This window comes from Cyprinus carpio, chromosome A25, assembly GCF_018340385.1.
Source record: "Cyprinus carpio isolate SPL01 chromosome A25, ASM1834038v1, whole genome shotgun sequence".
Taxonomy (NCBI): Eukaryota; Metazoa; Chordata; class Actinopteri; order Cypriniformes; family Cyprinidae; genus Cyprinus; species Cyprinus carpio.
In genome coordinates this window covers 19,286,887-19,309,999 of record NC_056596.1, presented here as the reverse complement: position 1 = coordinate 19,309,999, position 23,113 = coordinate 19,286,887, and the positions used below count along the sequence as shown (strand labels likewise).

At 36.3% G+C, this 23,113-nt stretch overlaps 2 protein-coding genes across 4 annotated transcripts in view; both read left to right on the top strand.

The window, feature by feature from the left end:
- The window catches only part of LOC109053807 (INSC spindle orientation adaptor protein), an 81,322-nt gene extending 76,639 nt beyond the window's left edge, over positions 1–4,683 (top strand). For 2 of the 3 annotated variants that reach the window (XM_042715818.1, XM_042715816.1), the window contains exons 10-13: positions 3,131–3,197; positions 3,344–3,499; positions 3,923–3,999; positions 4,408–4,683. In XM_042715818.1, coding sequence (XP_042571752.1) covers positions 3,131–3,197; positions 3,344–3,499; positions 3,923–3,999; positions 4,408–4,536 — 429 coding nt within the window. In that variant the 3' untranslated portion in view covers positions 4,537–4,683. Of the gene's footprint in view, positions 1–3,130; positions 3,198–3,343; positions 3,500–3,911; positions 4,000–4,407 lie in introns of all 3 variants that reach the window. The other variant, XM_042715819.1, reaches the window with a different exon arrangement.
- A 2,989-nt stretch (positions 4,684–7,672) lies between these two features.
- Positions 7,673–23,113, top strand: part of trim44 (tripartite motif containing 44) — a 37,598-nt gene continuing 22,157 nt past the window's right edge. The window contains exons 1-2 of the mRNA XM_042715815.1: positions 7,673–8,212; positions 13,767–14,280. Coding sequence (XP_042571749.1) covers positions 13,816–14,280 — 465 coding nt within the window. The 5' untranslated portion in view covers positions 7,673–8,212; positions 13,767–13,815. The remainder of the gene's footprint in view (positions 8,213–13,766; positions 14,281–23,113) is intronic.

Here is a 23,113-nt window from a genome sequence, read left to right as displayed (position 1 = left end):
AAAAGCAAGAGGTCTCAGGACGGGCGACCCAGAGAGAGAGGGATGCACCTCTCCCTTCCCCTGAGAAAGGTCTGGTGGAGAATCTGGTTTCCAAAAATCTCGACAGGAGAGCGGATTTCTCTTGGTGCTTTCGCACTTTAGCCGGTTGGTCCTTTGGGACAACTATATATAAGTTTTATATATATAACTATATATATATATATATATATATATATATATATATTCATATAAGAATGCTTTAACACTGGCTCCATGGCCGAGTCCTGAGGTGGGCGTGGCTACATGGCACTCACGGGATCCGAGTTACATCAGCCTGCCGGAAAACCTTCACCCCGTGGTCAGACCTTGCATTTCTCCGGGCAGGAGTCCCCCTGGACCAGGTCTCCAGGCATGATGTGGTTCACATGGATGCCTCTACCACCAGCTGGGGGGCCACGTACGATGGGCTTGCAGTTGTTCAACTCCCTGGCCGAGAGAACACTCGGCACAGATGCACTGGCACACAGCTGGCCATGGGATCTTCACAAGTATGCATTTTCCCCAGCGAGCCTTCTTGCACATACACTTTGCAAAATCAGGGAGGACGAGGAGAAGGTCCTGTTCATGGTGCCCCACTGGCCCACTCGGACTTGGTTCCTGGAACTGATGCTCCTTTTGACAGCCCCTCCTTGGCAGATTTCTCTGAGGAAGGATTTACTGACTCAGAGACGGGGCACCCTGTGGCACCCACGTCCAGACCTCTGGAAACTTCATGTCTGGTCCCTGGACAGGACGCAGAGGTTATGGAGCAATGTAGCAATAGCTGTCAACCACGACCCCGTGGAAGGGAAGTTGGTGGGGAAGCATGATCTGATCATTAGATTCTTTAGGGGGGCGAAAAGGCTAAATCCTCCACGGCCCCCCTCTATACCCTATTGTGACCTGTCTCTAGTGCTCAGAGCACTACAGCAGGGCCCATTTGAGCCTTTTCAGACAGTTGAGCTGAAGTTTCTGTCAATGAAACTCTGCTCCTGCTTGCATTGGCCTCCATCAAGAGGGTAGGGGACCTGCACACATTTTTGGTCGACGATTCATGCCTAGAGTTTGGGTCGGCTGACTCCCAGGTAATCCTGAGGCCCCCGGCCTGGCTGTGTGCCCAATGTTCCCACTACTCCCTTCAGGGATCAGGTGGTGAACCTGCAAGCGGAATGTCACAGAATTTTGAATGAATTAATCAAAAGTAGGTCATTACACTTAAAATTTAAATATGAATCCTACATGTTCTACGTATCTCTGTTACAATAGTATCAATAAATGGCACATGGTGTAGGGTTTCATCTACTACACATATACTAAAGAGAGCATGACGCTCGTGATGATTTCAGCGTCTGCTGTATCACTAAATGAGGACGTAAACACATTAACAACATCTCCAGAACTGCTCTAAGAGTGACTTCATGAGCATTTGACTGTTTGATTTGAGTTAAACTAGCGTCATATCACATACACAGAACTGTAAAGGTATTCACGGCAACCCATCAAAATAAAAGTCTGGTTTGATTTGAAGTCTATTTTTCAGTAGAATGTACATAGCCTACTACTACTAAAATGAAACAAACATTATTTTTTTAAGGAATAATCACACAACATTTCTTCCATGTTTTATGTATTTTTTTTTTTTTTTGCAAACAAAAGTTTGCTTAATTTTCAGCAATTAAAAGATAAATTAAATTAATGTTTAATGTCTTCATTTGATAACCAGAAAATTTTAAATACACATCACATAATTTCATAAAGCTACTTTAAAAAAAAAAAAAAAAAGAATAAACTAAGTTGTTTTATGCATTCAAATTAGACATGCTAAAACACAGAATTAAGTAACAATAAAAAATAAGGTGAGAAAAAAATAAAACATTTCATAGGGCCCTAAACATGTAATTTTTGTTAAACTTTTATTCAATTGAGGTGAAAATGTATAAGTTTCATGGTTTTAATTAATTAGACTTGCTTTTTGATTAATAAACTTTAATTTAACTATTAAAAAGGAGTGTAGAAAAATTAAAAATTAAACCGGAAAAAAACGGAAATTTGGAAAAAAATAAAACGGTATTTAGGAAAAAATAAAACCAATTTCATATGGCCCTACATATGTAGAGACATAAATGGATCCCACAAGCCAAGAAATATACGCTATATAAAATGGAAGTATGGCCAGGAAGTTCTAGACATATTAGGCGTACACTTTGCCAAGGATACCTCAAGTCTGAGCAGAAGGACAGACCGAACTCAATAACCTTCGGGCCTATAGACCCCGTCCTAGTCTGAACATCTGAACTCATGAGAAAATATACATGTGTGCGCATGTGTGTATACATTGAGATAGAGAGAGAGAACACAGAAGGGAGGAGGGAGCGAGACAGAAGAAAAGGAGTAAGAAGGGAGGAGGGATTGCAGAGAGGCAAACTCACAAAAATATCTGATATATATCCAATTGTTTCTTTTGTGGAAAATAAAAGAAGATATTTCAAAATGTCTCAGTGTTTCTGTTTGAGTCTGTACCATGACTGTACCATGTCAGTGGGGTCCAGTGCAGTTTTTGGTTACACTTTATTTCGATAGTCCACTTTAGACATTCCACTAAGTAACTTTGTAACTACATGTAACTATGCAACTAATTCTCATTAATTTGCAACTACATGTCTACTAACTCTCAGAGTAGACTGTTAGGGTAGGTTTAGGGTTTGTGTTAGGGGTAGGTTTAGGGTTGGTGTAAGTTGACAATAAGTTGACAAAGAAAGTGTTAGAAGATATTAAGCAGACAGTCTACTAATACTCTACTAACTGCTAGTTGACATGTAGTTGCAAAGTTACTTACTGTTAGTAGAATGTCTAAAGTGGACTATCGAATAAACCCAGTGTTTGTTTTTTTTTTGTTTGTTTGTTTTTTGTTGTTGTTTTCTTAATTACATTTCTATTCTGCAGAAGAAGAAAATCTTACAGGTTTGGAATGACATGATGTGGAGTATATGATGACAAATCTTGGGATCTTGGGGAGACAATCCCTTTAACATTTTAGATTGTTTGTTTTTTAATATTGCGATATTTCATTCCCAAGAATTACAGTAATGACACAATCCTTTGTTCCTCGTAGGTTGTAACAATCCTTGCAAATCTGTCTGTTCTGGAGCAGTGCACTGCAGATGTTCTAGAGGAGAAGGGTATGCAAGCACAACAGCCACAAATTCACTATTTGTAGGCAAAACGTTTAAAGCCAAATATTTTTGTATCTTCCTGTACATTAAAGTGTAAATGCAACTTTTCAAAGTGGCCTATAATGTCTGAGTGTTATGAATGTTTAATGTAGGTGTCGAGCAGCTTCTGGTGTTGCTGAATGAGAAGCCATCGTCTTCCAGTCCGTCTGAGAGTGCAGCATGCGAGCGGGTTCAACAGAAAGCTGCCGTCACACTGGCTCGTCTCAGCAGAGACCCGCTGGTCGCCCAGACAGCCATACAGCTCAAGGGTACAAGACAACATAACATGCTCTACAGTGCATCTCAAAACATCTATATCTGACTATTTTCACACAGCTCATATTCAGCCCAAAATGGGATGTGTGCACCTTAAGATATGCCATTGCATTAGATCTCAAAACATAAATAAGAAAGTGTCACCCGCACTGCAAATGCTACACAAGCATATCTCAGGAAAACCTTGTGCAGTATTTGTGCAATTTGCTTGCTAGACTAGATGCCTGAAGTTCACTCAGATTTACTAGCGGAGGAACCACAGGTGTAGATAAATTACTGTGAATACTAGACATTTCTTTTTTATATATCTTAAAAATGAACAGAATATTTAAAGCTGTGACAAGATATTTAGGTTTCATTAAGACTGTATGCAATACTGTAGATGTAAATAATTGAAACTTTTAGTTTTTCCTCAGCTGTTCCTCGTCTCATTGAGTTGTGTCGGTCACCAGGGGAAAGGAACAACAGTGATTCAGTGCTTGTGGCCTGTCTGGTAACTATAGATTTAAAATACATTAAGCATATAATTAGCAGAAATGCCTGTTCTCTTTTGCTGTATAAATATACAAATATACTTGAAAATACCTGCATTTATAGTGTCATTAGTTAGCTGTAGTGAAAACCTAGCACAGAGTTAAGGAGACAATTAAGTTCAATTACCTGATCTTAAAATCTATTATTTTATGTTAACTGTGACACTTTACATGAAAATAAGGTTTAAACAAACTTCTGTAAGATTAATTTGAAAGATTTTGAAATGTCAGTGGACTTTCTTAGTTGGTCCCAAAATGTTAACGTAACCATAAACCATAAAATCATAAGAAAATAGTGCACTTTATATTTGAGCACATTTGTAGAATGTGTTGTACATAAATTATTTTATCATTTGTATCATTGACAGGCTGCTTTGAGGAGGCTTGCGGCTGAATGTCCAGACAGTATTGGGCCCAGTGACCATCAACAGCTGATTAAGCCCAGACTCGTGGACTCTTTCTTGTTGTGCTCCAACATGGAGGAAAGCTTTGTCTAAGAGGCTCTCTGAATTAAAATGGTGTGGGGGGGGGCTATATTTATTTGTTACCAACTCAAATCACCTTGGCTGATCTGTATGTTTTTGCATACAACTTCCAGCCATCTGGTAGAAATATAAAATTAATCATGCATGACAGAAATTTTAAAAAGGACCATAAAATAAATCATACATGTAATTAAAAAAAAAAAACATAGTACAGAAATATCAACAAAATTAAAACTCATATTCAGCTGCAATTGTGCTTGAAGAATGAAACATTTTAAATTTATCATTGTGTAAATTTCATATTCAGAGGAATGTAAATGGATGTTTGATACCACACCTAGGTTCAGCCTATATAATGCTGAAAACTATTTAAGTAATGTAGCAAAAGCATGTCTTGAATAAAGCAAAACTATTGAATCCGTGTCTGTTAATTCTCTCTGTCCATCTATGATTTTTATTGGAGATATTAATATTCATATTGTTGTGCACGCTTGCAGCAATTTAGCACATTCTTCCTTCCTTCTCCCACTTGAATTTCTTTCTCTTCCTACCAATGGCTGTTATAAATGTAGTTATGCCTTTTGCGCATTATCCCAATAACATTGCCAGTTATTATTTATCCCCTTTTTATTATTGATTTTAGTTCTGCTTTTCTATACATTATTTGCATATCTATATTTTCTCTTGCCATAGCTCAATTTGTATGCTAATTCATTCCTAATATCAGTTGTTTCCTTAAGTGAATATGCATCTCCCCCATCTTCACCTGTTTCAGCTTCTTTCTGATTTGAGTGATCCACTTATCTGTCAAGCTATCTAATGATGTTTAATGCGTGAATTCTTGATAAAATTCAGTTATATTATGGATCGGTAGTGGAGCGCTCTCATAGTTAGCAAAAACCATGACTCTCCAACTTTCAAAAAATCGTTCCGCTCACATACTCTGGTTGGAATAACATGCCATTTTTCTTCCTTTTTTATCATAAGCCATTAATGATTGTAAAGTGTGGTTGATATGTTTTGATGAAACATCTGTGATGTATTGTACATCGGTAAATCACAACACCCCGTGCTATGGGCATTGTCATTAGTTTTTTTTTTTTTTTTTTAACACTACTTTTCGTAGCTTCCGCTTTTTGAAAGCGAAAGTGTGATTACAAATTTCAACAGCGGTTTCCAGAAATCGTTTACTGCACCTTTAAGCGCACGTTAAGCCACTGTCACTCTCAACACTCTGCCTAAGAGTGAAACATTTTACGTTTTTAGGGTTGTGGTTTGATTAAAGAATTACATGGGTAATGCATATCCAGAAAATATTGGACAAATGTAAGAAAGTAATAAATATAATGAGGTGTTTAGTTGGCAGTGAATGGGGGGCAGATAGGATGGCATTAAAGACCATATATACAGTAGTGGGATCTAACACATTAAATCTGTGTTAGATTATGGATGTGTGGAGTATGGATCAGCAGTTATAAAAGTTATAAAAACTACACCAATTACAGTAGAAATGGGAGAAATTTCATTAGAAATGAGAAGGATACAGTTATCAGTGAATTATTGGGTTAATCTACAAGGTCATAGCCAAGAGCATCCAACAGATACTTTAAAGCCCTGTTAGGAAAAGAGAGGAGGAAAACAAAAAGCTTTGGATGGACATACAGAAAGCAACAGAACTTAAAGTTAATCAGTTAAATGTAAGTCCAACTGCTGGTACCTGTGATAAAACCTTGGTTACGTCCAGATGCTACAGTGGATGTCACGTTGTTAGAAAAGAAAAATAAGGATAAGGCATGTCATTTATGTAATGTGCAGACATTAATGAGTACCACAGCTATGTTCAGATCTACACAGATGCATCAAAGAGTTTAGACAGTATGATAGGAGTAGCGTTTACTGATCCAGAATTTCATTTATCATTAAGGAAAAGGATCAGTGATGAGTTGTCTGTTTATACAGAGGAAATGATTGCACTATTGTTAGCAATACAGTGAATAGAGGAGATAAGACCTTTGAAAACAGTTGTTTGTTCAGATTCAAGTTCAACATTGGCTAGCTTTAAATACAGTCACTCGGAAAGTAGACCAGATGTTTTGAAATAAAGCAAACATTATACAGAATTTAAATGATGGGCATTTCAGTGGTATTTTTATGGGTAACCGCACATATTGGTATCCAATGAAATAACAGATAAGGCAGCAAAAGAAGCCATAAAAAACAACAACATTAATTTAATTGTTAATCTAAGTATGAATTAAATATTATTAAGAGAATAGAATATTATTAAGAAAAGGTTGAAGGAAAGGTGGCAAAAACAATGGGATAAGGAGAAGAAAGGTCGATGGTTTTACAGAATTCAAAGGAAAGTGGAAGAGATGAGAAGTGCAGGAAAAAGAGGAGAGATGAGATAATATATTAAGGATGAGAGTTGGACATACAAAACTAAACAGTACACTTTATAAAATGGGTAAACATGATACGGGAAGGTGTGAATGTTGTGGGCAAGAGAAACAGTGGAACATGTTATGCTATACTGTTAGAAATACAGACTAAAAGAAGGATTCTAATGCAAAATTTAATAGAAATAAAAATGCAATTTATACCAGGAGTTATAAATGAATGTTATAGTTTAAGAGGATACATATAAAAATAAATGGAGGGAGGAAGTAATTTTAGTCCACACTCCACACCAGTTGGTGGTGGTAATACCCTATTTTGTTGTTTGTCAACCGCCAATAAAACCTCAAAAAGAAGAAGAACGCTCCGCCTACTACCGGGCTGCGTTCCAGTCCGTTCTCTTATGCCTTTCACTAGCAAACTTTCCTCTGTCTCGTTTACTCGGATGTACGTCATTGATTACGTTGCATATTCGCCCAATACTGGCGGAACCCTTGCAATGGGCTGTGACAGGACAACGTCCTAAGCCCTTGATCACTTAGAATCTGGTTTGGAGCTGGTTTATTGTTTACATTTTCCCCTTACGAATTTGTTTGGTGCAGTATTCTATATGTATATAGGTATGCCTGAGCTGTTATAAAAGTAATAAATAAATAAATAAATAAAAATAATAATAATAGACTTGTTTGGGGTGAACGCAATCTGCGATGACGTCATAATCGTGTTGCAGTGTGGTCTATGGAGCGGCCTGAAGTGTGCATATGAAGCAGACTCGCACTCGCTCCCTCGGTCAAAATCGAGGGGTCGAGGTTCTGTCTATATAAAATTCCCTCGTCCACATGGCGAAGTGGAACACGCTTCAAAATGGCAGTGGGGATTCCCCGAGGGGACGTGCTTAGGGAAGTTCGCGCGTGCGTGTCTTAAAGTGGAGTGGAACGCAGCCCCGGTAGTCAGCAATGAGAGAGAGAAAGGGAAAACATCAATAATCAACTTACTAAAAAATATTCTCAGACCTAAGTATCTCTCTGTGGGCTTTAACCTTCTTATTTGGTCTGTTCTTTGTCTGTTGTAACAAGTCTGTCATTCAGCTTGTGTGGAGGAACAGGAAGTCTTAAAAAAAAACAAAAAAACAACAACAACAACACAGCAAAACAAGGAAGAGCAGGCAGCTGAGTGCGAATGTGCAGAGCACTGCGACATTACAGCTCCGTGACAACAGAAATTAAAATAAAGAAAAAAAATCAGCAAAGGCACATACGTGTTCACACAGAGACAAAGGAAGCAGAGAAAGGTAAGACTGAGGAGAGAGACAGGAACATAAATGGAGAAAACAAATGTTTTGTATGTACGACATTAGCATCATTTCTCATGCTGTGAGGTGGAGAGGAAAACTGCTGAAGCTAAACTTTAGGAGGAAACGTTTTAGTATCTATGCTAGTATCCGGAAGATTGTTGAATGGATTAGAACAGACGAGTTTTTAAATCTTTTCTGTTAAACAATGCTGCAAATACAGTAAAACAGTAGTATTGTGAAGTTTAAAATAATTGTTTTCTTGTGTGTGTGTGTGTGTGTGTTGATGAATGTTAAGGTTAAATCGTAATGTTCAGCAGCCATTACTTCAGTCTGCATTGTCACGTGATGCCAAATCATTCTGATATTCTAAATTAGTGCTCAAGAAACATATCTTATCATTGTTGCAGACGTTTTGCTGCCTGATAGTTTTGAGGCAAACTGCGATGTATTTTTTCAGGATCGTTTGATGAATCGAAAATACGAGATAGATTTACTTCTCTGCAGTAGAACAAGATATCAATATGCAAGTATTAATGCAGTATCTTGAAATGTAGGTACACATACAAGCTTAGTGTAAGTTTAGTAACATATAAGCTTAGTAATTTTAAAAGCTATTAATAAAACAAGAACAAGGGTTTATGAAGAATTTGTTGACAGATTTTCATTTGCTTAAGATTTTTAGAAAGCATTAACATAGTGTTAACATGCTGTATGAATGCATAAATGCAGTAGGGGTTGCACGACTACTGATTTCTGCTAGTCGATTACTTATTTAAAAAATACTCGAGTTACTCGACTACTCGTGGTTCATGCTACTGTAAATGAAAAAGCTTTAAATAGTTCTTATCAATAAACGTTTATTAATTAACTAATTAATTAATAGCCTAATGCAACATTTACATAACATACGTAAACTGTCAAAACTATATAATTATGACAAAACATATTTTAATTTTCATGTAACCAGTATTCGTATCTGTAACAGTCTCAAAATTATCAGTATCTGTTTTCGGGTAAAACCATGTGTCGTACAGTTACTTGATAAGACCGTTATGACTATCTTTTTATCCCCGTAGTTATAACTGAACAAATATGCTGCGTTAAAGTAAAATAATTATTCATTTAAAAAAATAAATAAATAGATTAATTATATAAGCAGAGATGTCATGACAAACGTTTAGTGATCATTTGCACACAAATGAATTCAAGGCGCACATTTTCATTACGCAGAATTCTCTAAGCGAGTCTTTTTGAACTTACTTAACAAATGTGCGTGTGCCACGCAAACCAGCAAAAGATAAAGAAGCAAACATAGAAAATATATCTGAATCTAAGCTGATTATTAGCCTACTTTTAAGAGCGAACTGGTTTGATTTTGGAGAGACTGAGGCGCGCAACGCGGCTGTTTGATTGGTGAGCGCGCTGTTTATTCCATTCATTCATGTATCATTTCATAGCCTACGGTTTAAATCATTGCCTTTTAAATGTATACAAATAATAGACCGTGTATGTTGTATTATTATAGGTGATATTACTCTCACCAAGCTCTGATTTCTGAGAGATGCACGTAGAGGCAACACTAATGCAGTGTTTGATTTGCACTCTTTTCGTTCATAAAGTTTACATTCATTCACTTCACACACTCATTATTGCGTGACTTTAGAGGTCTGTGTATAATATTGCGCTGATCCCCTGGCTCAACTGTTATCTAGCAAAGAGCAGAGTGTGCCAGCCTCAGATGAATATTCAGGCAGAATTATTCCTTATCCGTTATTCGTTTTTTAAGCCATTATCCGTGCCATTTTGGCTTCGGGCACACCCCTAATTATTAAATTACATATTTTAATTTTACATAGAGCAAGTGATAGAAAGTAACAGCTACATGCAATATTGTAATCCTACAATTTGCGTTGTAGGCAAACTGTGCATGCATTATGGTTAATGCACGCACGAGTAATCGATTGTTTCCGACAGCGCCGACTAGTGGTTAAAGTAGTCGATCACTCGACTACTCGACTAGTCTATGTAACCCCTAAAATGCAGGCACATTATTTAATGTAATGTATGTTAAATGATGCATATAAACAATGGGGTTTAAGATTCTTGTTAACTGAAAGTGAATTAAAAGTCATGCAATAATGCCTACGTATAATCTTTAGTACCTACTGTGCAAGCAAAAGGTGACTGTTGCAAGGAAGAATCAGGGCTCGAATTGAGGGGGATGCACCTTTTGGAAAAAATGACAAGCATCCACCCTGTGAAACCACCATCCCCCACTAATAGGGCTGCACAATTAATCTAATTTCTAATCTCGATTACAATTACAGATGCCACAATTACTTAATCGTTCAAAGCGGCAATTAATCATTCAAAGTCCACTTATGTTATTCTGTGTGCTTAAGATGTGTTTTTTCTTCTTTCTACAGGTTATCTTAAGGGTTTTTCCATTAGTGTTAGTGTAACATTATAATACCATTCATATTTTCACTTTTTTTTATTATTATTATTTAAATTAGAAATCAATCCAATGTACAGGTGACATTTGAGCCTTTATGCTATAGAAAAGCAATAAAACATTTTCTCTTTGAGTGATTTCAGCTTGTTTATTTTCATATAAAAATATGGCATGCTTCAAACAATGGTATAAACATCATTCAATGTAAATTGTGATAATCGTAATAATAATCACAATTACAATTTCAAGGAAGTAATCGACAATTATGATTTTTGTCATAATCGTGCGGCCCTACCCCCTAACCATCCCCTTTAGATTAATAATGTTGTGTATAATGTAAAATTTATCGTTCAAATTAAATGTTAAAATTCTCTACTTATGATAATTCAGGAACTAAATAACAGCGATTGGCCAATCAGAACTCGGTAACGTTACTGTATCAAGCTGCGCACAAGCTGAAGCAAGTTTCAGTCATTTTTCACGCAAAATAGTTCAAGCACAACTTTTGAAGTTTTGAAATTTTTCCTTGATTTGAATTTAAAGACATTCCCCTGACATACGGTCATCGTGCTGTATGTGTGACTGAGAGATGATAGGAGAGTTGATGAGTGTCACTGACTTTGCAAAAAAAAAAAAAGCGCGATGAAGCCCATTATAATGCAGTTAGAATGCCCTTATAATTAAAGCAATGAAAGAAGAAATACCTATGTATGAGTTTTTATGTTTTTATATTCATTGCACAAGCAATGTACTTTTCTGAATATTTGCACGAATCATGTGAGCCAGTGATTCGAAGGTCCATTCACTTGTTTAGTTTCTAGTTGATTCAGCCGTTTTGAACGAATCGTTTGATTTGAATGATTCAATAAATCATTTATTAAAACAGAGATTTGCTGCCACCTGTGGGCGTTTTTATAGTCATCTTTATTTATCCATTACAGTCCTAAACCAGCCAAGGTGCCAGCACAAAAACACATTCAGCAAAATATTGTAAGTTTATTTTAAAGAGTCCATGCAGGATTGTATGTAAAAGTGCGAAGAAAAAAAAAAAAAACACCTTAAATATAATAGTTCTTTATAAAGCTAATTTATCATTAAATGAAAACCTTTTTAAGACAAATTTTGTAATCACTGTGTAAAATTTGCTATGGGACAAACCCCAAACCCAGACCCCATTATTTATTTATTATTATTATTATTATTATTATTATTTTTACAATTCGACCACTGGGAAGAATGGAAAACTTAAATTTCAGTATTTGAGTAGAATGTGTAAAAGTGCAAAAATCAAACAAAAAAATATGCAAGTTTATTTTAAAGAGTCCATGCAGGATTGTATGTAAAAGTGCAATAAGCACTGAGCTAAATCTGCAAAATGTCCAAAAACAACCAACTGCCCACTCAAATCAAAATGTAACAAAAATGTAGGTTCCCTTCTAGATTTTTCAATAGAAATGACTAATAATATACTCAAAATTCAAACTGTTAATCACTCCAGACCCTATGGTCAGTAAAGAAAGGGCAGCTCATTTTTGAGTCGTTGTCCTCAGCTATTTTATATTTATTTAACTAATTATTTTTGTATTTTTGCTTTTTTTAAATAAAATAATTCAGAAATTATATAAATTATTTTGTAAAGGTTGTACTTTGTTTAAAAAGTGATAGAAAGTAAATAGACCAATCTATGTTTTTTTTTTTTTTTTTTTTTTTTCACTCATCGCGGCAGTTTGCCCGATTTAACATGTTGAATCGGCGCCCGAAGCATCGGCGAGAATGAGAACTCTGATTGGATGTTCAGTTTAGTGAACGAGTCAGTGCCTGATAATTAAAGTGAAAGTGATGAAAACAAGCACATAAATGAAGGTGGTACAGACAGAAGGCTGTTTAAATGTTATGTGATCTTTCCCAATCATTCTGATATGCAAATGATTTCATAACAACATGAGCCGCTTAAAATGATTAAAGTTATCAACATTACTGATATTCAAAGCCTAAGCAAGTGCTGCTTTGTTTACGTTTCATATATATCTGCATTTATCTCGTATATCTTTGTTTGTTTTTTTTTTTTTTTTTTTTTTTGAATGACGAATATATACTACTATAGGACCTTTTGCACCACTTTAGTTCCAGAACTAAATGTACAGTACTAAAGTACTGGGACAGGTTTGCGCGAGCCAGTCAATTTTAAACTCTGTTTTCATGTCGATATACACATTTACATTAAATACTCCACTCGCATTAATGGAGATAAAGGGTAAGATTTGCACGTTTTCTTTTTAAAATACTTTGTCAGTGACGAGCCGAAACAGACTATTTTATTTACACTGCAATAAATATGGGCCTATCTGTTTCCACTAAAAATAGCTAAAAGATGTTAATCAGCAAAACTGCATACATTTAATTTGATTTGAATTATTTAAAACAAATGAAATAATATTTAGCCAGTGTAAAAGAATGAGATCAACTCTATTCTAAAATATATCTGAGAACAACTTTAAACCATTTTGTTATTATGGATATTTTCATATATTTATTATAAAACATAACAAGGATACTGGATAATTTTTAGCAATAAAAATGTATGTGTATGGCACAAATGGCATTATAGTCCCCATCTCTTATTTTCTTAATGTCTCGGTGTTAAACATGGTGTCACATGCATGGGAATATGCATGGAAATTATATGCAGATGAGGTTATGCATAGTAAAACAAGGCGTTGTAAGCTCCATATATGGTTATTTCGGGGAGGAGACTAGGTGGAGATGCACGTACGCATAATCTTCCCCTGACTGGGATTTATTAAGGGATTTTTGCACAGGTTCTGGCATACGCAAAATCTAGCTTTTGTGCCTACGTACACTTTTAGGATGAAATCTATGGAGAGTTTTAAAAATGAGACCCCTGGCCTTTAATATGCTGATTTGACCACTAGTGCCCTACACCCATAACACCCACTGAAGTTCTGCCACAGAAAGATTGTAGCACAGAAATGTAGCACAATTGCTGTTGCTACATTTACACTGTTGACTGAACCATTCACTCATTACTGTTACTGCAACTTATTTTATTGCATTTCTTTCATTGTCATTGTCCAGTTTTAGGCTCCAACCCAGACACTCAATAATATCCCCATCTTCCACCGCCATGGATGCATCTGGAGGATGCTGGGACAGCTGCTTGAATGATGACGATTTGCCACAGATGGATGGCACATGTGATGCGTGTGAACCAGACGAGCCTCAGTCAGCTGCTTGGATGTGCACACTCTGTCGCTTCGCCTTCTGCACCAGCCATGCAGACAAACATTCACAAAGCACTGGTCACCAACTCCAGCCGTACAGCACCCCAGACCCTCAGGCAGAGAGTGGGCCACTGAAAGAATGCCAGGTGTCTGAAAACGCATCAGAGGGGGCCAGCAGTAATGATGAGCATAAACCAGCGAAAAGAGACACTGTGACAGTGGAGAGGCTAAAATGTAAGGAGCATGGTCAAGAGGGTTCGCTCTACTGTAAACAGGACCAGCGGATAATTTGTGTGCTGTGCGCTGTGCAGGGAGAGCACAGAGAACATGAGATTATCACTCTCAAAGAGGCCTACATGTGGCAGAAGGTTAGTCACCACACATACACAAACAAAGTCCAACACTGTGGTGTTTTTCCCATTATTTGTCATTGTCATTATTTAGCCCAGCAACATACTAAATGTAATTATACAATTGCATAAACGAACACTTAGCCAGCACACATTCACATTCATTTATTAATTGCACAGCAACTTATTTGGCAATGCAACAAGGCACGAGGTCAATCTTGTGTCGCTAGAAGCTAATAAAGCACACATATTTCAAAGTACATGTATTTCATACTTGCAGAATGAATGTTTCTATCCTTACTCACTCTTATTTTTTCACCCTCAAAAATGAAAAATCTGTCATAACCCTCATGTTGTTCCAAACTCATATAGCTTTCTTTCCTCTGTGAAACACAAAAGCTTTGAAGACAGTTTCAGCTCTTTTCGATATTGTAAATGTGAACCCAGAAGGAGATAAAAGTGATGTAAAATTAATCAGTGTCACCATGTGCATTCTGTTTGTTTTAAATCAGATATAAGCTGATTCTATAGAAACTGTACATTTACATTACATTTACATTTAGTCATTTAGCAGGCTTTTATCCGAAGCGACTTACAAATGAGGACAATGGAAGCAATCAAAAACAACAAAAGAGCAATGATATATAAGTGCTATAACAAGTCTCAGTTAGCCTAAACGCAGTACACGTAGTAAGGGTTTTTAAATAATATAATAAATAAAAAAGAAAACAGATAGAATAGAAAAAGAATAGAGCAAGCTAGTGTTAGAGGTCTTTTTTATAATTGTATAATAAATGAAAAGAAAATAGATAGAATACAAAAAGATTAGAAAGGTAGTTAGATTTTTATTATTTTTTTAAATAGAATTAGAATAGTGAGTGCAAAAATTAGAGGGTCAAATAAAGATGGAAGAGATGTGTTTTAAGCCGATTCTTGAAGATGGCTAAGGACTCAGCTGCTCGGATTGAGTTGGGCAGGTCATTACACCAGGAGGGAACATTTAATTTAAAACTCCGTAAAATGTACATGGGTAAAAAAAAAAAAAAATATATATATATATCCAAATAAAGTGATATCCACAAGGCACCAGGACAATTTTATGTTTTGTGACAGCTAACATTCTCTTTCAGTCACCAAAGTAAAGCAAAGAATTGTTCTAATTAACATCACTGGTTAGTGCAGTTATTCTGTCCTAGATGCATTGACGCAACACTGACAGATAGCTAACAGTCAGAAGTCAGAAAAGGGACAGATGCAGGAGTAAAGTTGAACGTTTTACTGTTAGGTTCTTTCCTCTTCCGTTTCTTATTCATTTCTTTTTTGTAAAACTGAAACATAAAAAGAAAAAACACATTTTGTCACAGAGTTCACAAATAAATGCAAATTAATTAACAATGTTATCTGAACAAACATAACAAAGGGCTACATTCATGCTCTGCTTAGTATTGTTATCACTGAAGAGTAATAGTTTTAAACTTTAACTTATGAATTTCACATTTATACGTGCATCCACATTCTTACAAACACTGAAGAAAAACCTTTCCAAGGTACAAAACACAAAGGAAAGCTGAATGTGTCTCTCTTTACATCCCAGCTAAGTCCGAGACTATGTTGGATGGGAGTAGGATCAACATCCAAGTTGAGATCTTTGAACGCTTTTGCATGATATTCAACGGGGAATGCATTCATTACATCTTTACTATTAGAGGCGAACTTGTGCAGTCCCAGATTCAAAGTGGCTAGCATCTCCTTAGTGTGTGTCAGCAAGTCAATGGCTCCCGCAGCTGTGAGCTTCGACAGAAGTCCATCATCGACGTAGAATTCTCTCTCTACAAAGTGTTTGGCATCTGAACCATACTCTTTTTCACTATGAAGTCTCATTTTGTTACCTTCATGCAGAACATCTTTGATCGTGACCATGTTGAAATAGTCCCTCCTCTTCGAGAAGGTCAAGAATGTGACTCGATGTGCAGCTTTATACTGAGAACCCTGAGTCATCCACTTCTCTTGCAAACTATGAGGTAACTTATCCACTATGGAAGCTATACCACGAGGGGTGTCAAGATAAATAAGTCCAGGTAGATTGCCTTCTTGTTTTGCAGACTCTACTTCCTGTACAAGATCACCAAGTTCTTGAAGCTTTTTCACATCTCTATTGCTAATCTTAGGAAAGCTGTCAATTCTGCCAAAAAGAGATTTCTCTATAATCTCTGGAGAGCCAAAACAATCTTCCAATTGGTCCCAAGCCCTTCTTAAGCCCGTGTCTGGGTTACTACTAAGCCCGTGTCTGTATGCACAGCTCTGCTCCTTCGCACATGATGTGAAAACTGTTCTCCCAACCATTACGAAAGAAGGTCTAACTGCTCAGTGGCTGACAGGTGAAACCCTTGAATTGCATTGATGAAAGATGACTTCCATGCCCAGTAATTCTTAGGACGGTCGTCAAGCTTAAAAAGACCTGAATTAAAAAGCTCTTTGCGTGCTAAATACCTAACTATCTCACTCACATTGGCTTCATTGTTAAATGATGGCTGTGGTGTTGTCTTGTGAAAGTCGTGACATTTGTCAAGTATGGTAACCCATACTCGAAATTGGTGCTCTGCATTTAACCCATCCAAGTGCACACACACAGCAGTGAGAAGTGAACACACCGGTAACACACACCCGGAGCATGGGGCAGCTATATCCAGCGCCCGGGAAGCAACTGGGGGTTCAGTGCCTTGCTCAAGGGCACTTCAGCCATGGGTATTGAGGGTGGAAGAGAGTGCTGTTCTTTCACTCCCCCCCCACCTACAACTCCTGCCAGCACCGAGACTCAAACCGGCTACCTTCTGGTTACAAGTCCAAATAGCTGCCCCCAATACAACAATTGCCTTGTATGGTGAAGAGGCAAATGGCGGCACTTAGAATTTATGGCAAGATGTTTGTACTGACCTCTGAGGCTGCTGCATCATGTTCTCAGTATCAGGTTTATTGTAGGAATCTCTGACATCACTAGCCCTAAGGCGATGCTGCCTTGGTGGTGTTTCAGACTCCAACACATGAACAATGGGATCTAGAGGTAATTTATGTGGTTCATCTCCAAGAGGTGGCGATAACTCCAGTTGAGCCTGACGCATCTCAGAGCTCACTTTCTAGTAAAATACAGCCAAGTATGGTGACCCATACTCAGAATTCATGCTCTGCATTTAACCCATCCAAAGTGCACACACACAGCAGTGAACACACACACACTGTGAACACACACCTGGAGCAGTGGGCAGCCGTTTATGCTGCGGCGCCCGGGGAGCAGTTAGGGGTTCGGTGCCTTGCTCAAGGGCATCTCAGTCGTGGTATTTCCAGCCCGAGACTCGAACCCACAACCTTAGGGTTAGGAGTTAAACTCTCCAACCGCTAGGCCACACCTTCTCCTTTATTATTAATATTTTTTTTTAAGTGAATATGAGATGATATCTGCCGATACTTCAGAAAATTCAGTGGTACAATTACGATAAAAATATATAACATAGCCACCTTTTTCTTCAATGCAGAAGTAAGCCTATGGGCGAGACTTCCAGGTCATTAACCGCTATAGGTAAATAATAAGAAGAATAACAACGTGCAGTTAAAGGGGAAACTGTTTGCACTACAAACCAGTTTGTTCATAATTAACATAATACATTAAAATAATATGGTAAGACACACCAATTTTCAATATCACTGTTTTGTAACTGTTTTGTACATCTAAAAATAGCTGGGTGCGGATGAGACCGGAAGCTAGACCCATATAATTTACCCATATAATGCACCCATTTTTAGGGCAAGGAAAAGGTGCATATAACATGGAAATAAGCTAAATAAGATAAAAATTGCACTTCCTGTATCCCAATGTGGGACATCCATGACAACAGTGGAGGGAAAAATACATAACTGGGAAAAAAAATCAAATCACACATGAGCTCTGTAATCTGATAAAAAGTTTTCAGGCTTCTGTGCTAAAATGTGCAAAATCTAGTGTAAATCCTCATTAGGAAACAGGTACTCCAGTTGTAGAAAAAAATACACAATTAAAATAAAGGTATTAAAACTTATTTTTGAGAGATTTTTTATATTTTTGGCTGCTACTAGTAGGGGTGTTAGAAAATATCAATACAAGGGATTATCGCGTTAATATAGGTCGCTGCCAGTAATGGAGGAAGAAATAATTATTCCAGTTCCCGCCTCGGTCTACATCTTGCAAGAATCCTGCAAGAACTTTATTTTTCACTGATATTAAGCAGATGCAATTTTTTGTTCAGATCAAAATGTTATGACATTGTCACAATTGTAAACTTAAACTGTGAACCATTAAAGCCGGGTCTAAAAATAGATATGGTCTTTTTATAAAATACATTTTATACATATACATTTAACCCTCATGAAAAAAAATTTTTCCCGAAAAATACTAGTTAATGTTATCGCATATCACAAAGGGTATAACTACTTCTAAAAAAAAGTTTTTTTATAATTTTCATACTTTTTTTGGGGAGATTTTTCACCTTGTTACACTTGTGGTGTTCCAGGGCAAAAATGACCCAGACTCAAAAAATTGCTTATAAATCACTCATTATGCTATATTATCACCAAATATTGGATTCAATCTTTTTGTCAGCTTCTTTTCTTTCATTGAGGATTGGTTTTGTATTTATATTTGCATCTGATTTATCGTAAGCCTCATTTATCTGAGAGTAGCCACCTAATTTTTTGAGTGAAAAAAAGGATTATTTATTAATAATTTTCACAATATTAAATAAAAACTGATGAACATTTGTACTGTTTATCACACTAGTGTGCTTTAATGTTTAATCAGGGAGTTTGTTTTAAAAGGCTTTTATTTTGTGCAAAATGGCACAAAGTCACACTTGTGGTGTTCCCGGTCAAAAATGTTCAGCCATTCAAAGTGGTTGGGAAAGAATGAAAGTAATAGAAACTATTAGTGTTCAGGAGCATGTTGATCATATTCACATTCACATATGTACATGTGTGCTTGCAAACATAAAGGCCTTGGACCTGTTCATGTGTGGATGCATGCATACTCACGCTATCACACACACACGTATACAAACTATTGAGAGTATTACAAGCTTTCTATTTCATCATTCCCATAGTATAACTCTCTCTCTTTCTCTCTCGCTCACTCTCTCTCACTCACCCACACACATACACACACACACACACACACACACACAAACAAAATGGCTTCACCCTGCTTCAAAAGAATCTTTCCTTCATCTTTCTTTCATTACACCTTTTAGACAAAATATTATGACAATAGGTTTTGAGGCTTTCATGTTCTACCAAAGCAGACAAAAGTTTACTAATAAATGCTTTAACACAAAGACACATACTTTAGCACATATAAATATTGTTTTACCATGAAATGTTCTCTATATGGCTGTGCTGTTTTTTCGTGTCACAATGGTCAGATTTGTTGTTGCATGACATTGTCTCTGTATGACAGTGTCAGTGTGTTATTTTTTTGTGACAGTATAAATATTTCAGAAAATAAAAGCATTTCAAAATAAAGGTCCTGTTTTTTGTGATCTTTCCCATTCGCTCTAAATGGCCAGTCATTTTTTATGGAGGTAAATCAGTAGCTAAACTCGAGAGGTTGGACATCTGAATGTGAGAACTTGTCATATTAACATTCGTATTTGTAAGTTGAAATTTACACTCACAGCTCTGATGTGAAAAGCTGAATCTTTCAATTTGCACACACAGAAAATGATCAAACACCCGTGTCTTTGAATTGGAAGTTGTAGATTAATAGTCACAAATGTGTAAAATGACATACACAAATGTTTACGACATATTTACCTTTTGCACTTTACTTCAGTTTCGCTGCACAACGTCAAGTCGGCACTTACAACCTCTCAGATCTGGCAGTACGAGTTCAAATCCTAGCGCTCTGACTTTTGCTACTCTTTTTGCAGTATTCCTGTTGCAAAACTCACTTGTGCAACTTGTATGCAGACGTGAGAGCGCAGAGCCAGGGGTGGGGCTTTGGTGCGAATGAAGACATTTTATTGGTCGATGCCTGACCAATGAACAACGCCAGCCATCGCGACTTGCCAAGAAAGAAATTTGTGTTTTATTTTATGCATATGTATCAGTTAGGCCTATTTGTATATCCTAAGCTTTTACATGATTTTAAGACACTGCATTCATTTTGTCATTCAGGTATTATCTAGTAGACAAATAATGCAACATCTTTCATATGTATATCCCACTGCATATCGCTGTACCAGAATTGCAACATAACTCTGTTGTTTTTATTATTTTTATGATTTGTAAAAATAATTTAAACTTCTTCATTGGATTAAATTCCTAATTTGCTTGTCAGTAATGAACCTTTTTAAATGCAACATAAAAAAGCTTATAAAAATCGAATGTTTGATAATGTCTAAATGTACATTAAAAAGCAAAACCTAAAAAATAAGCAGTTATGACCAGCAATACTGTTTTGAGAAACTAGAGTAGAGCTAAATACATCTATTTATTAAACATCAATAAGGCCATCTAGTGGTTAAACAATGGCATTACATATGAATATTATCTTTCTGGACACCAAATGCCTCTAATTTGCCTCCTTGCACTGGAATTTAAAAACATTTTCTCTATTTTAACCCCTAAATACTACACTTATTGTAATATAAATAATAAGCATATTAGAAATTGTTATATTTTAAATGGTCATTCATGGATCATAATTATTGCGCATATTATTTAGTATCATAATCTCTTCAAATTAACTAAACAGGACTGAGCTAAGTAAGAGCTATGCAAGAGCTATGTAGTACAGTTATTTTATTGGTTAAAAGTTCCACTTAAGGTGTTTGATCACATTTGACTGCTAACGAGTATGCGAATGCGAATATAATACTGTTTCATCTCCAGAATAAAATGCTATTGTAAAGCGTAGTCAGCCATGCACAATCATTGTACATTATGTGTTAATAATTACTAAAAAACGCTGCAAATATAGTGAAACCGCTGTCTGTCCTGATTAATCCCATTCAAATAGATTGACAGCGCGAGATGTTTAGTACTATTGATAGCTCCACATGACCGCATGGCGGTGAGATAAAAGCATGTCACAACTGTTTCTCAGCTGCTCTGGTGCAGCGATATTACTCTGCATATGCAGTGGGATATACATATGAAAGATGTTGCATTATTTGTCTACTAGATAATACCTGAATGACAAAATGAATGCAGTGTCTTAAAATCATGTAAAAGCTTAGGATATACAAATAGGCCTAACTGATACATATGCATAAAATAAAAACACAAATTTCTTTCTTGGCAAGTCGCGATGGCTGGCGTTGTTCATTGGTCAGGCATCGACCAATAAAATGTCTTCATTCTCACCAAAGCCCCGCCCCTGGCTCTGCGCGCTCTCACCTCTGCATATACAAGTGCACAAGTGAGTTTTGCAACAGGAATACTGCAAAAAGAGTAGCAAAAGTCAGAGCGCTAGGATTTGAATTCGTACTGCCAGATCTGAGAGGTTGTAAGTGCCGACTTGACGTTGTGCAGCGAAACTGAAGTAAAGTGCAAAAGTAAATATGTCGTAAACATTTGTGTATGTCATTTTACACATTTGTGACTATTAATCTACAACTTCCAATTCAAAACACGGGTGTTTGATCATTTTCTGTGTGTGCAAATTGAAAGATTCAGCTTTTCACATCAGAGCTGTGAGTGTAAATTTCAACTTACAAATACGAATGTTAATATGACAAGTTCTCACATTCAGATGTCCAACCTCTCGAGTTTAGCTACTGATTTACCTCCATATTTTTGGCCCGGGACCACCACAAGCATGACTTTGTGCCATTTTGTACAAAATCAAAGCCTTTCAAAACACTAGTGTACTAGTGTGATAAACAGTTTTTATTTTATTTAATATTGTGAAAAATTATTCATAAATTAAAAAATTTTCACTCAAAAAATGAGGTGCCTACTCTCAGATAGACGAGGCCTACCATTAATCAGATGCAAATATAAATACAAAACCAGTCCTAAATGAAAGAAAAGAAGTTGACAAAAAGATTAAATCCAATATTTGGGGATAATATAGCATAATGAGTAATTTATAAGCAATTTTTTGAGGCCGGGTCATTTTTGCCCGGGAACACCACATGTGTAATTTCGTGCCATTTTGTACAAAATAAAAGCCTTTCAAAACAAACTCCCTAATTAATCATTAAAGTACACTAGTGTGATAAACAGTGCAAATTTTCATCAGTTTTTTATTTAATATTGTGAAAACTGTTAATAAATAATGCTTTTTTCACTCAAAAAAGTAGGTGCCTACTCTCAGATAAACAAGGCTTAAGATTAACAAGATGCAAATATAAACACAAAACCATTTCTAAATGAAAGAAAAGAAGTTGACAAAAAGATTGAATCCAATATTTGGTGATAATATAGCATATTATATTATGATTTATAAGCATTTTTTTATGCAATTTTTATTTATTTATTTATTTATTGCTAAGGTTTGCATATGGTGGTGTGTTCTTAATGACAGCTTTCCTAAAAATATATTCTATTTCTAAAATAAGAAATATCCCAATATATCGCCTTGCTTACTGTATCGCAGTGTATCGCAATATATCGCATCGCAACCCCTGTATCGTGATACGTATCGTATCACCAGATTCTTGCCGATACACAGCCCTAGCTACTAGTACATTGCAGTCTGAGGCAGATGAAGACATGAAGGGCTCAATGCTAAGACACTTTTTTTTTTTTTTTTTTTGCAAACAATAGCACAAATAAATACAATGGAAAAAAGAGACAAATGAAATAAACAGTGCTTTTCAGG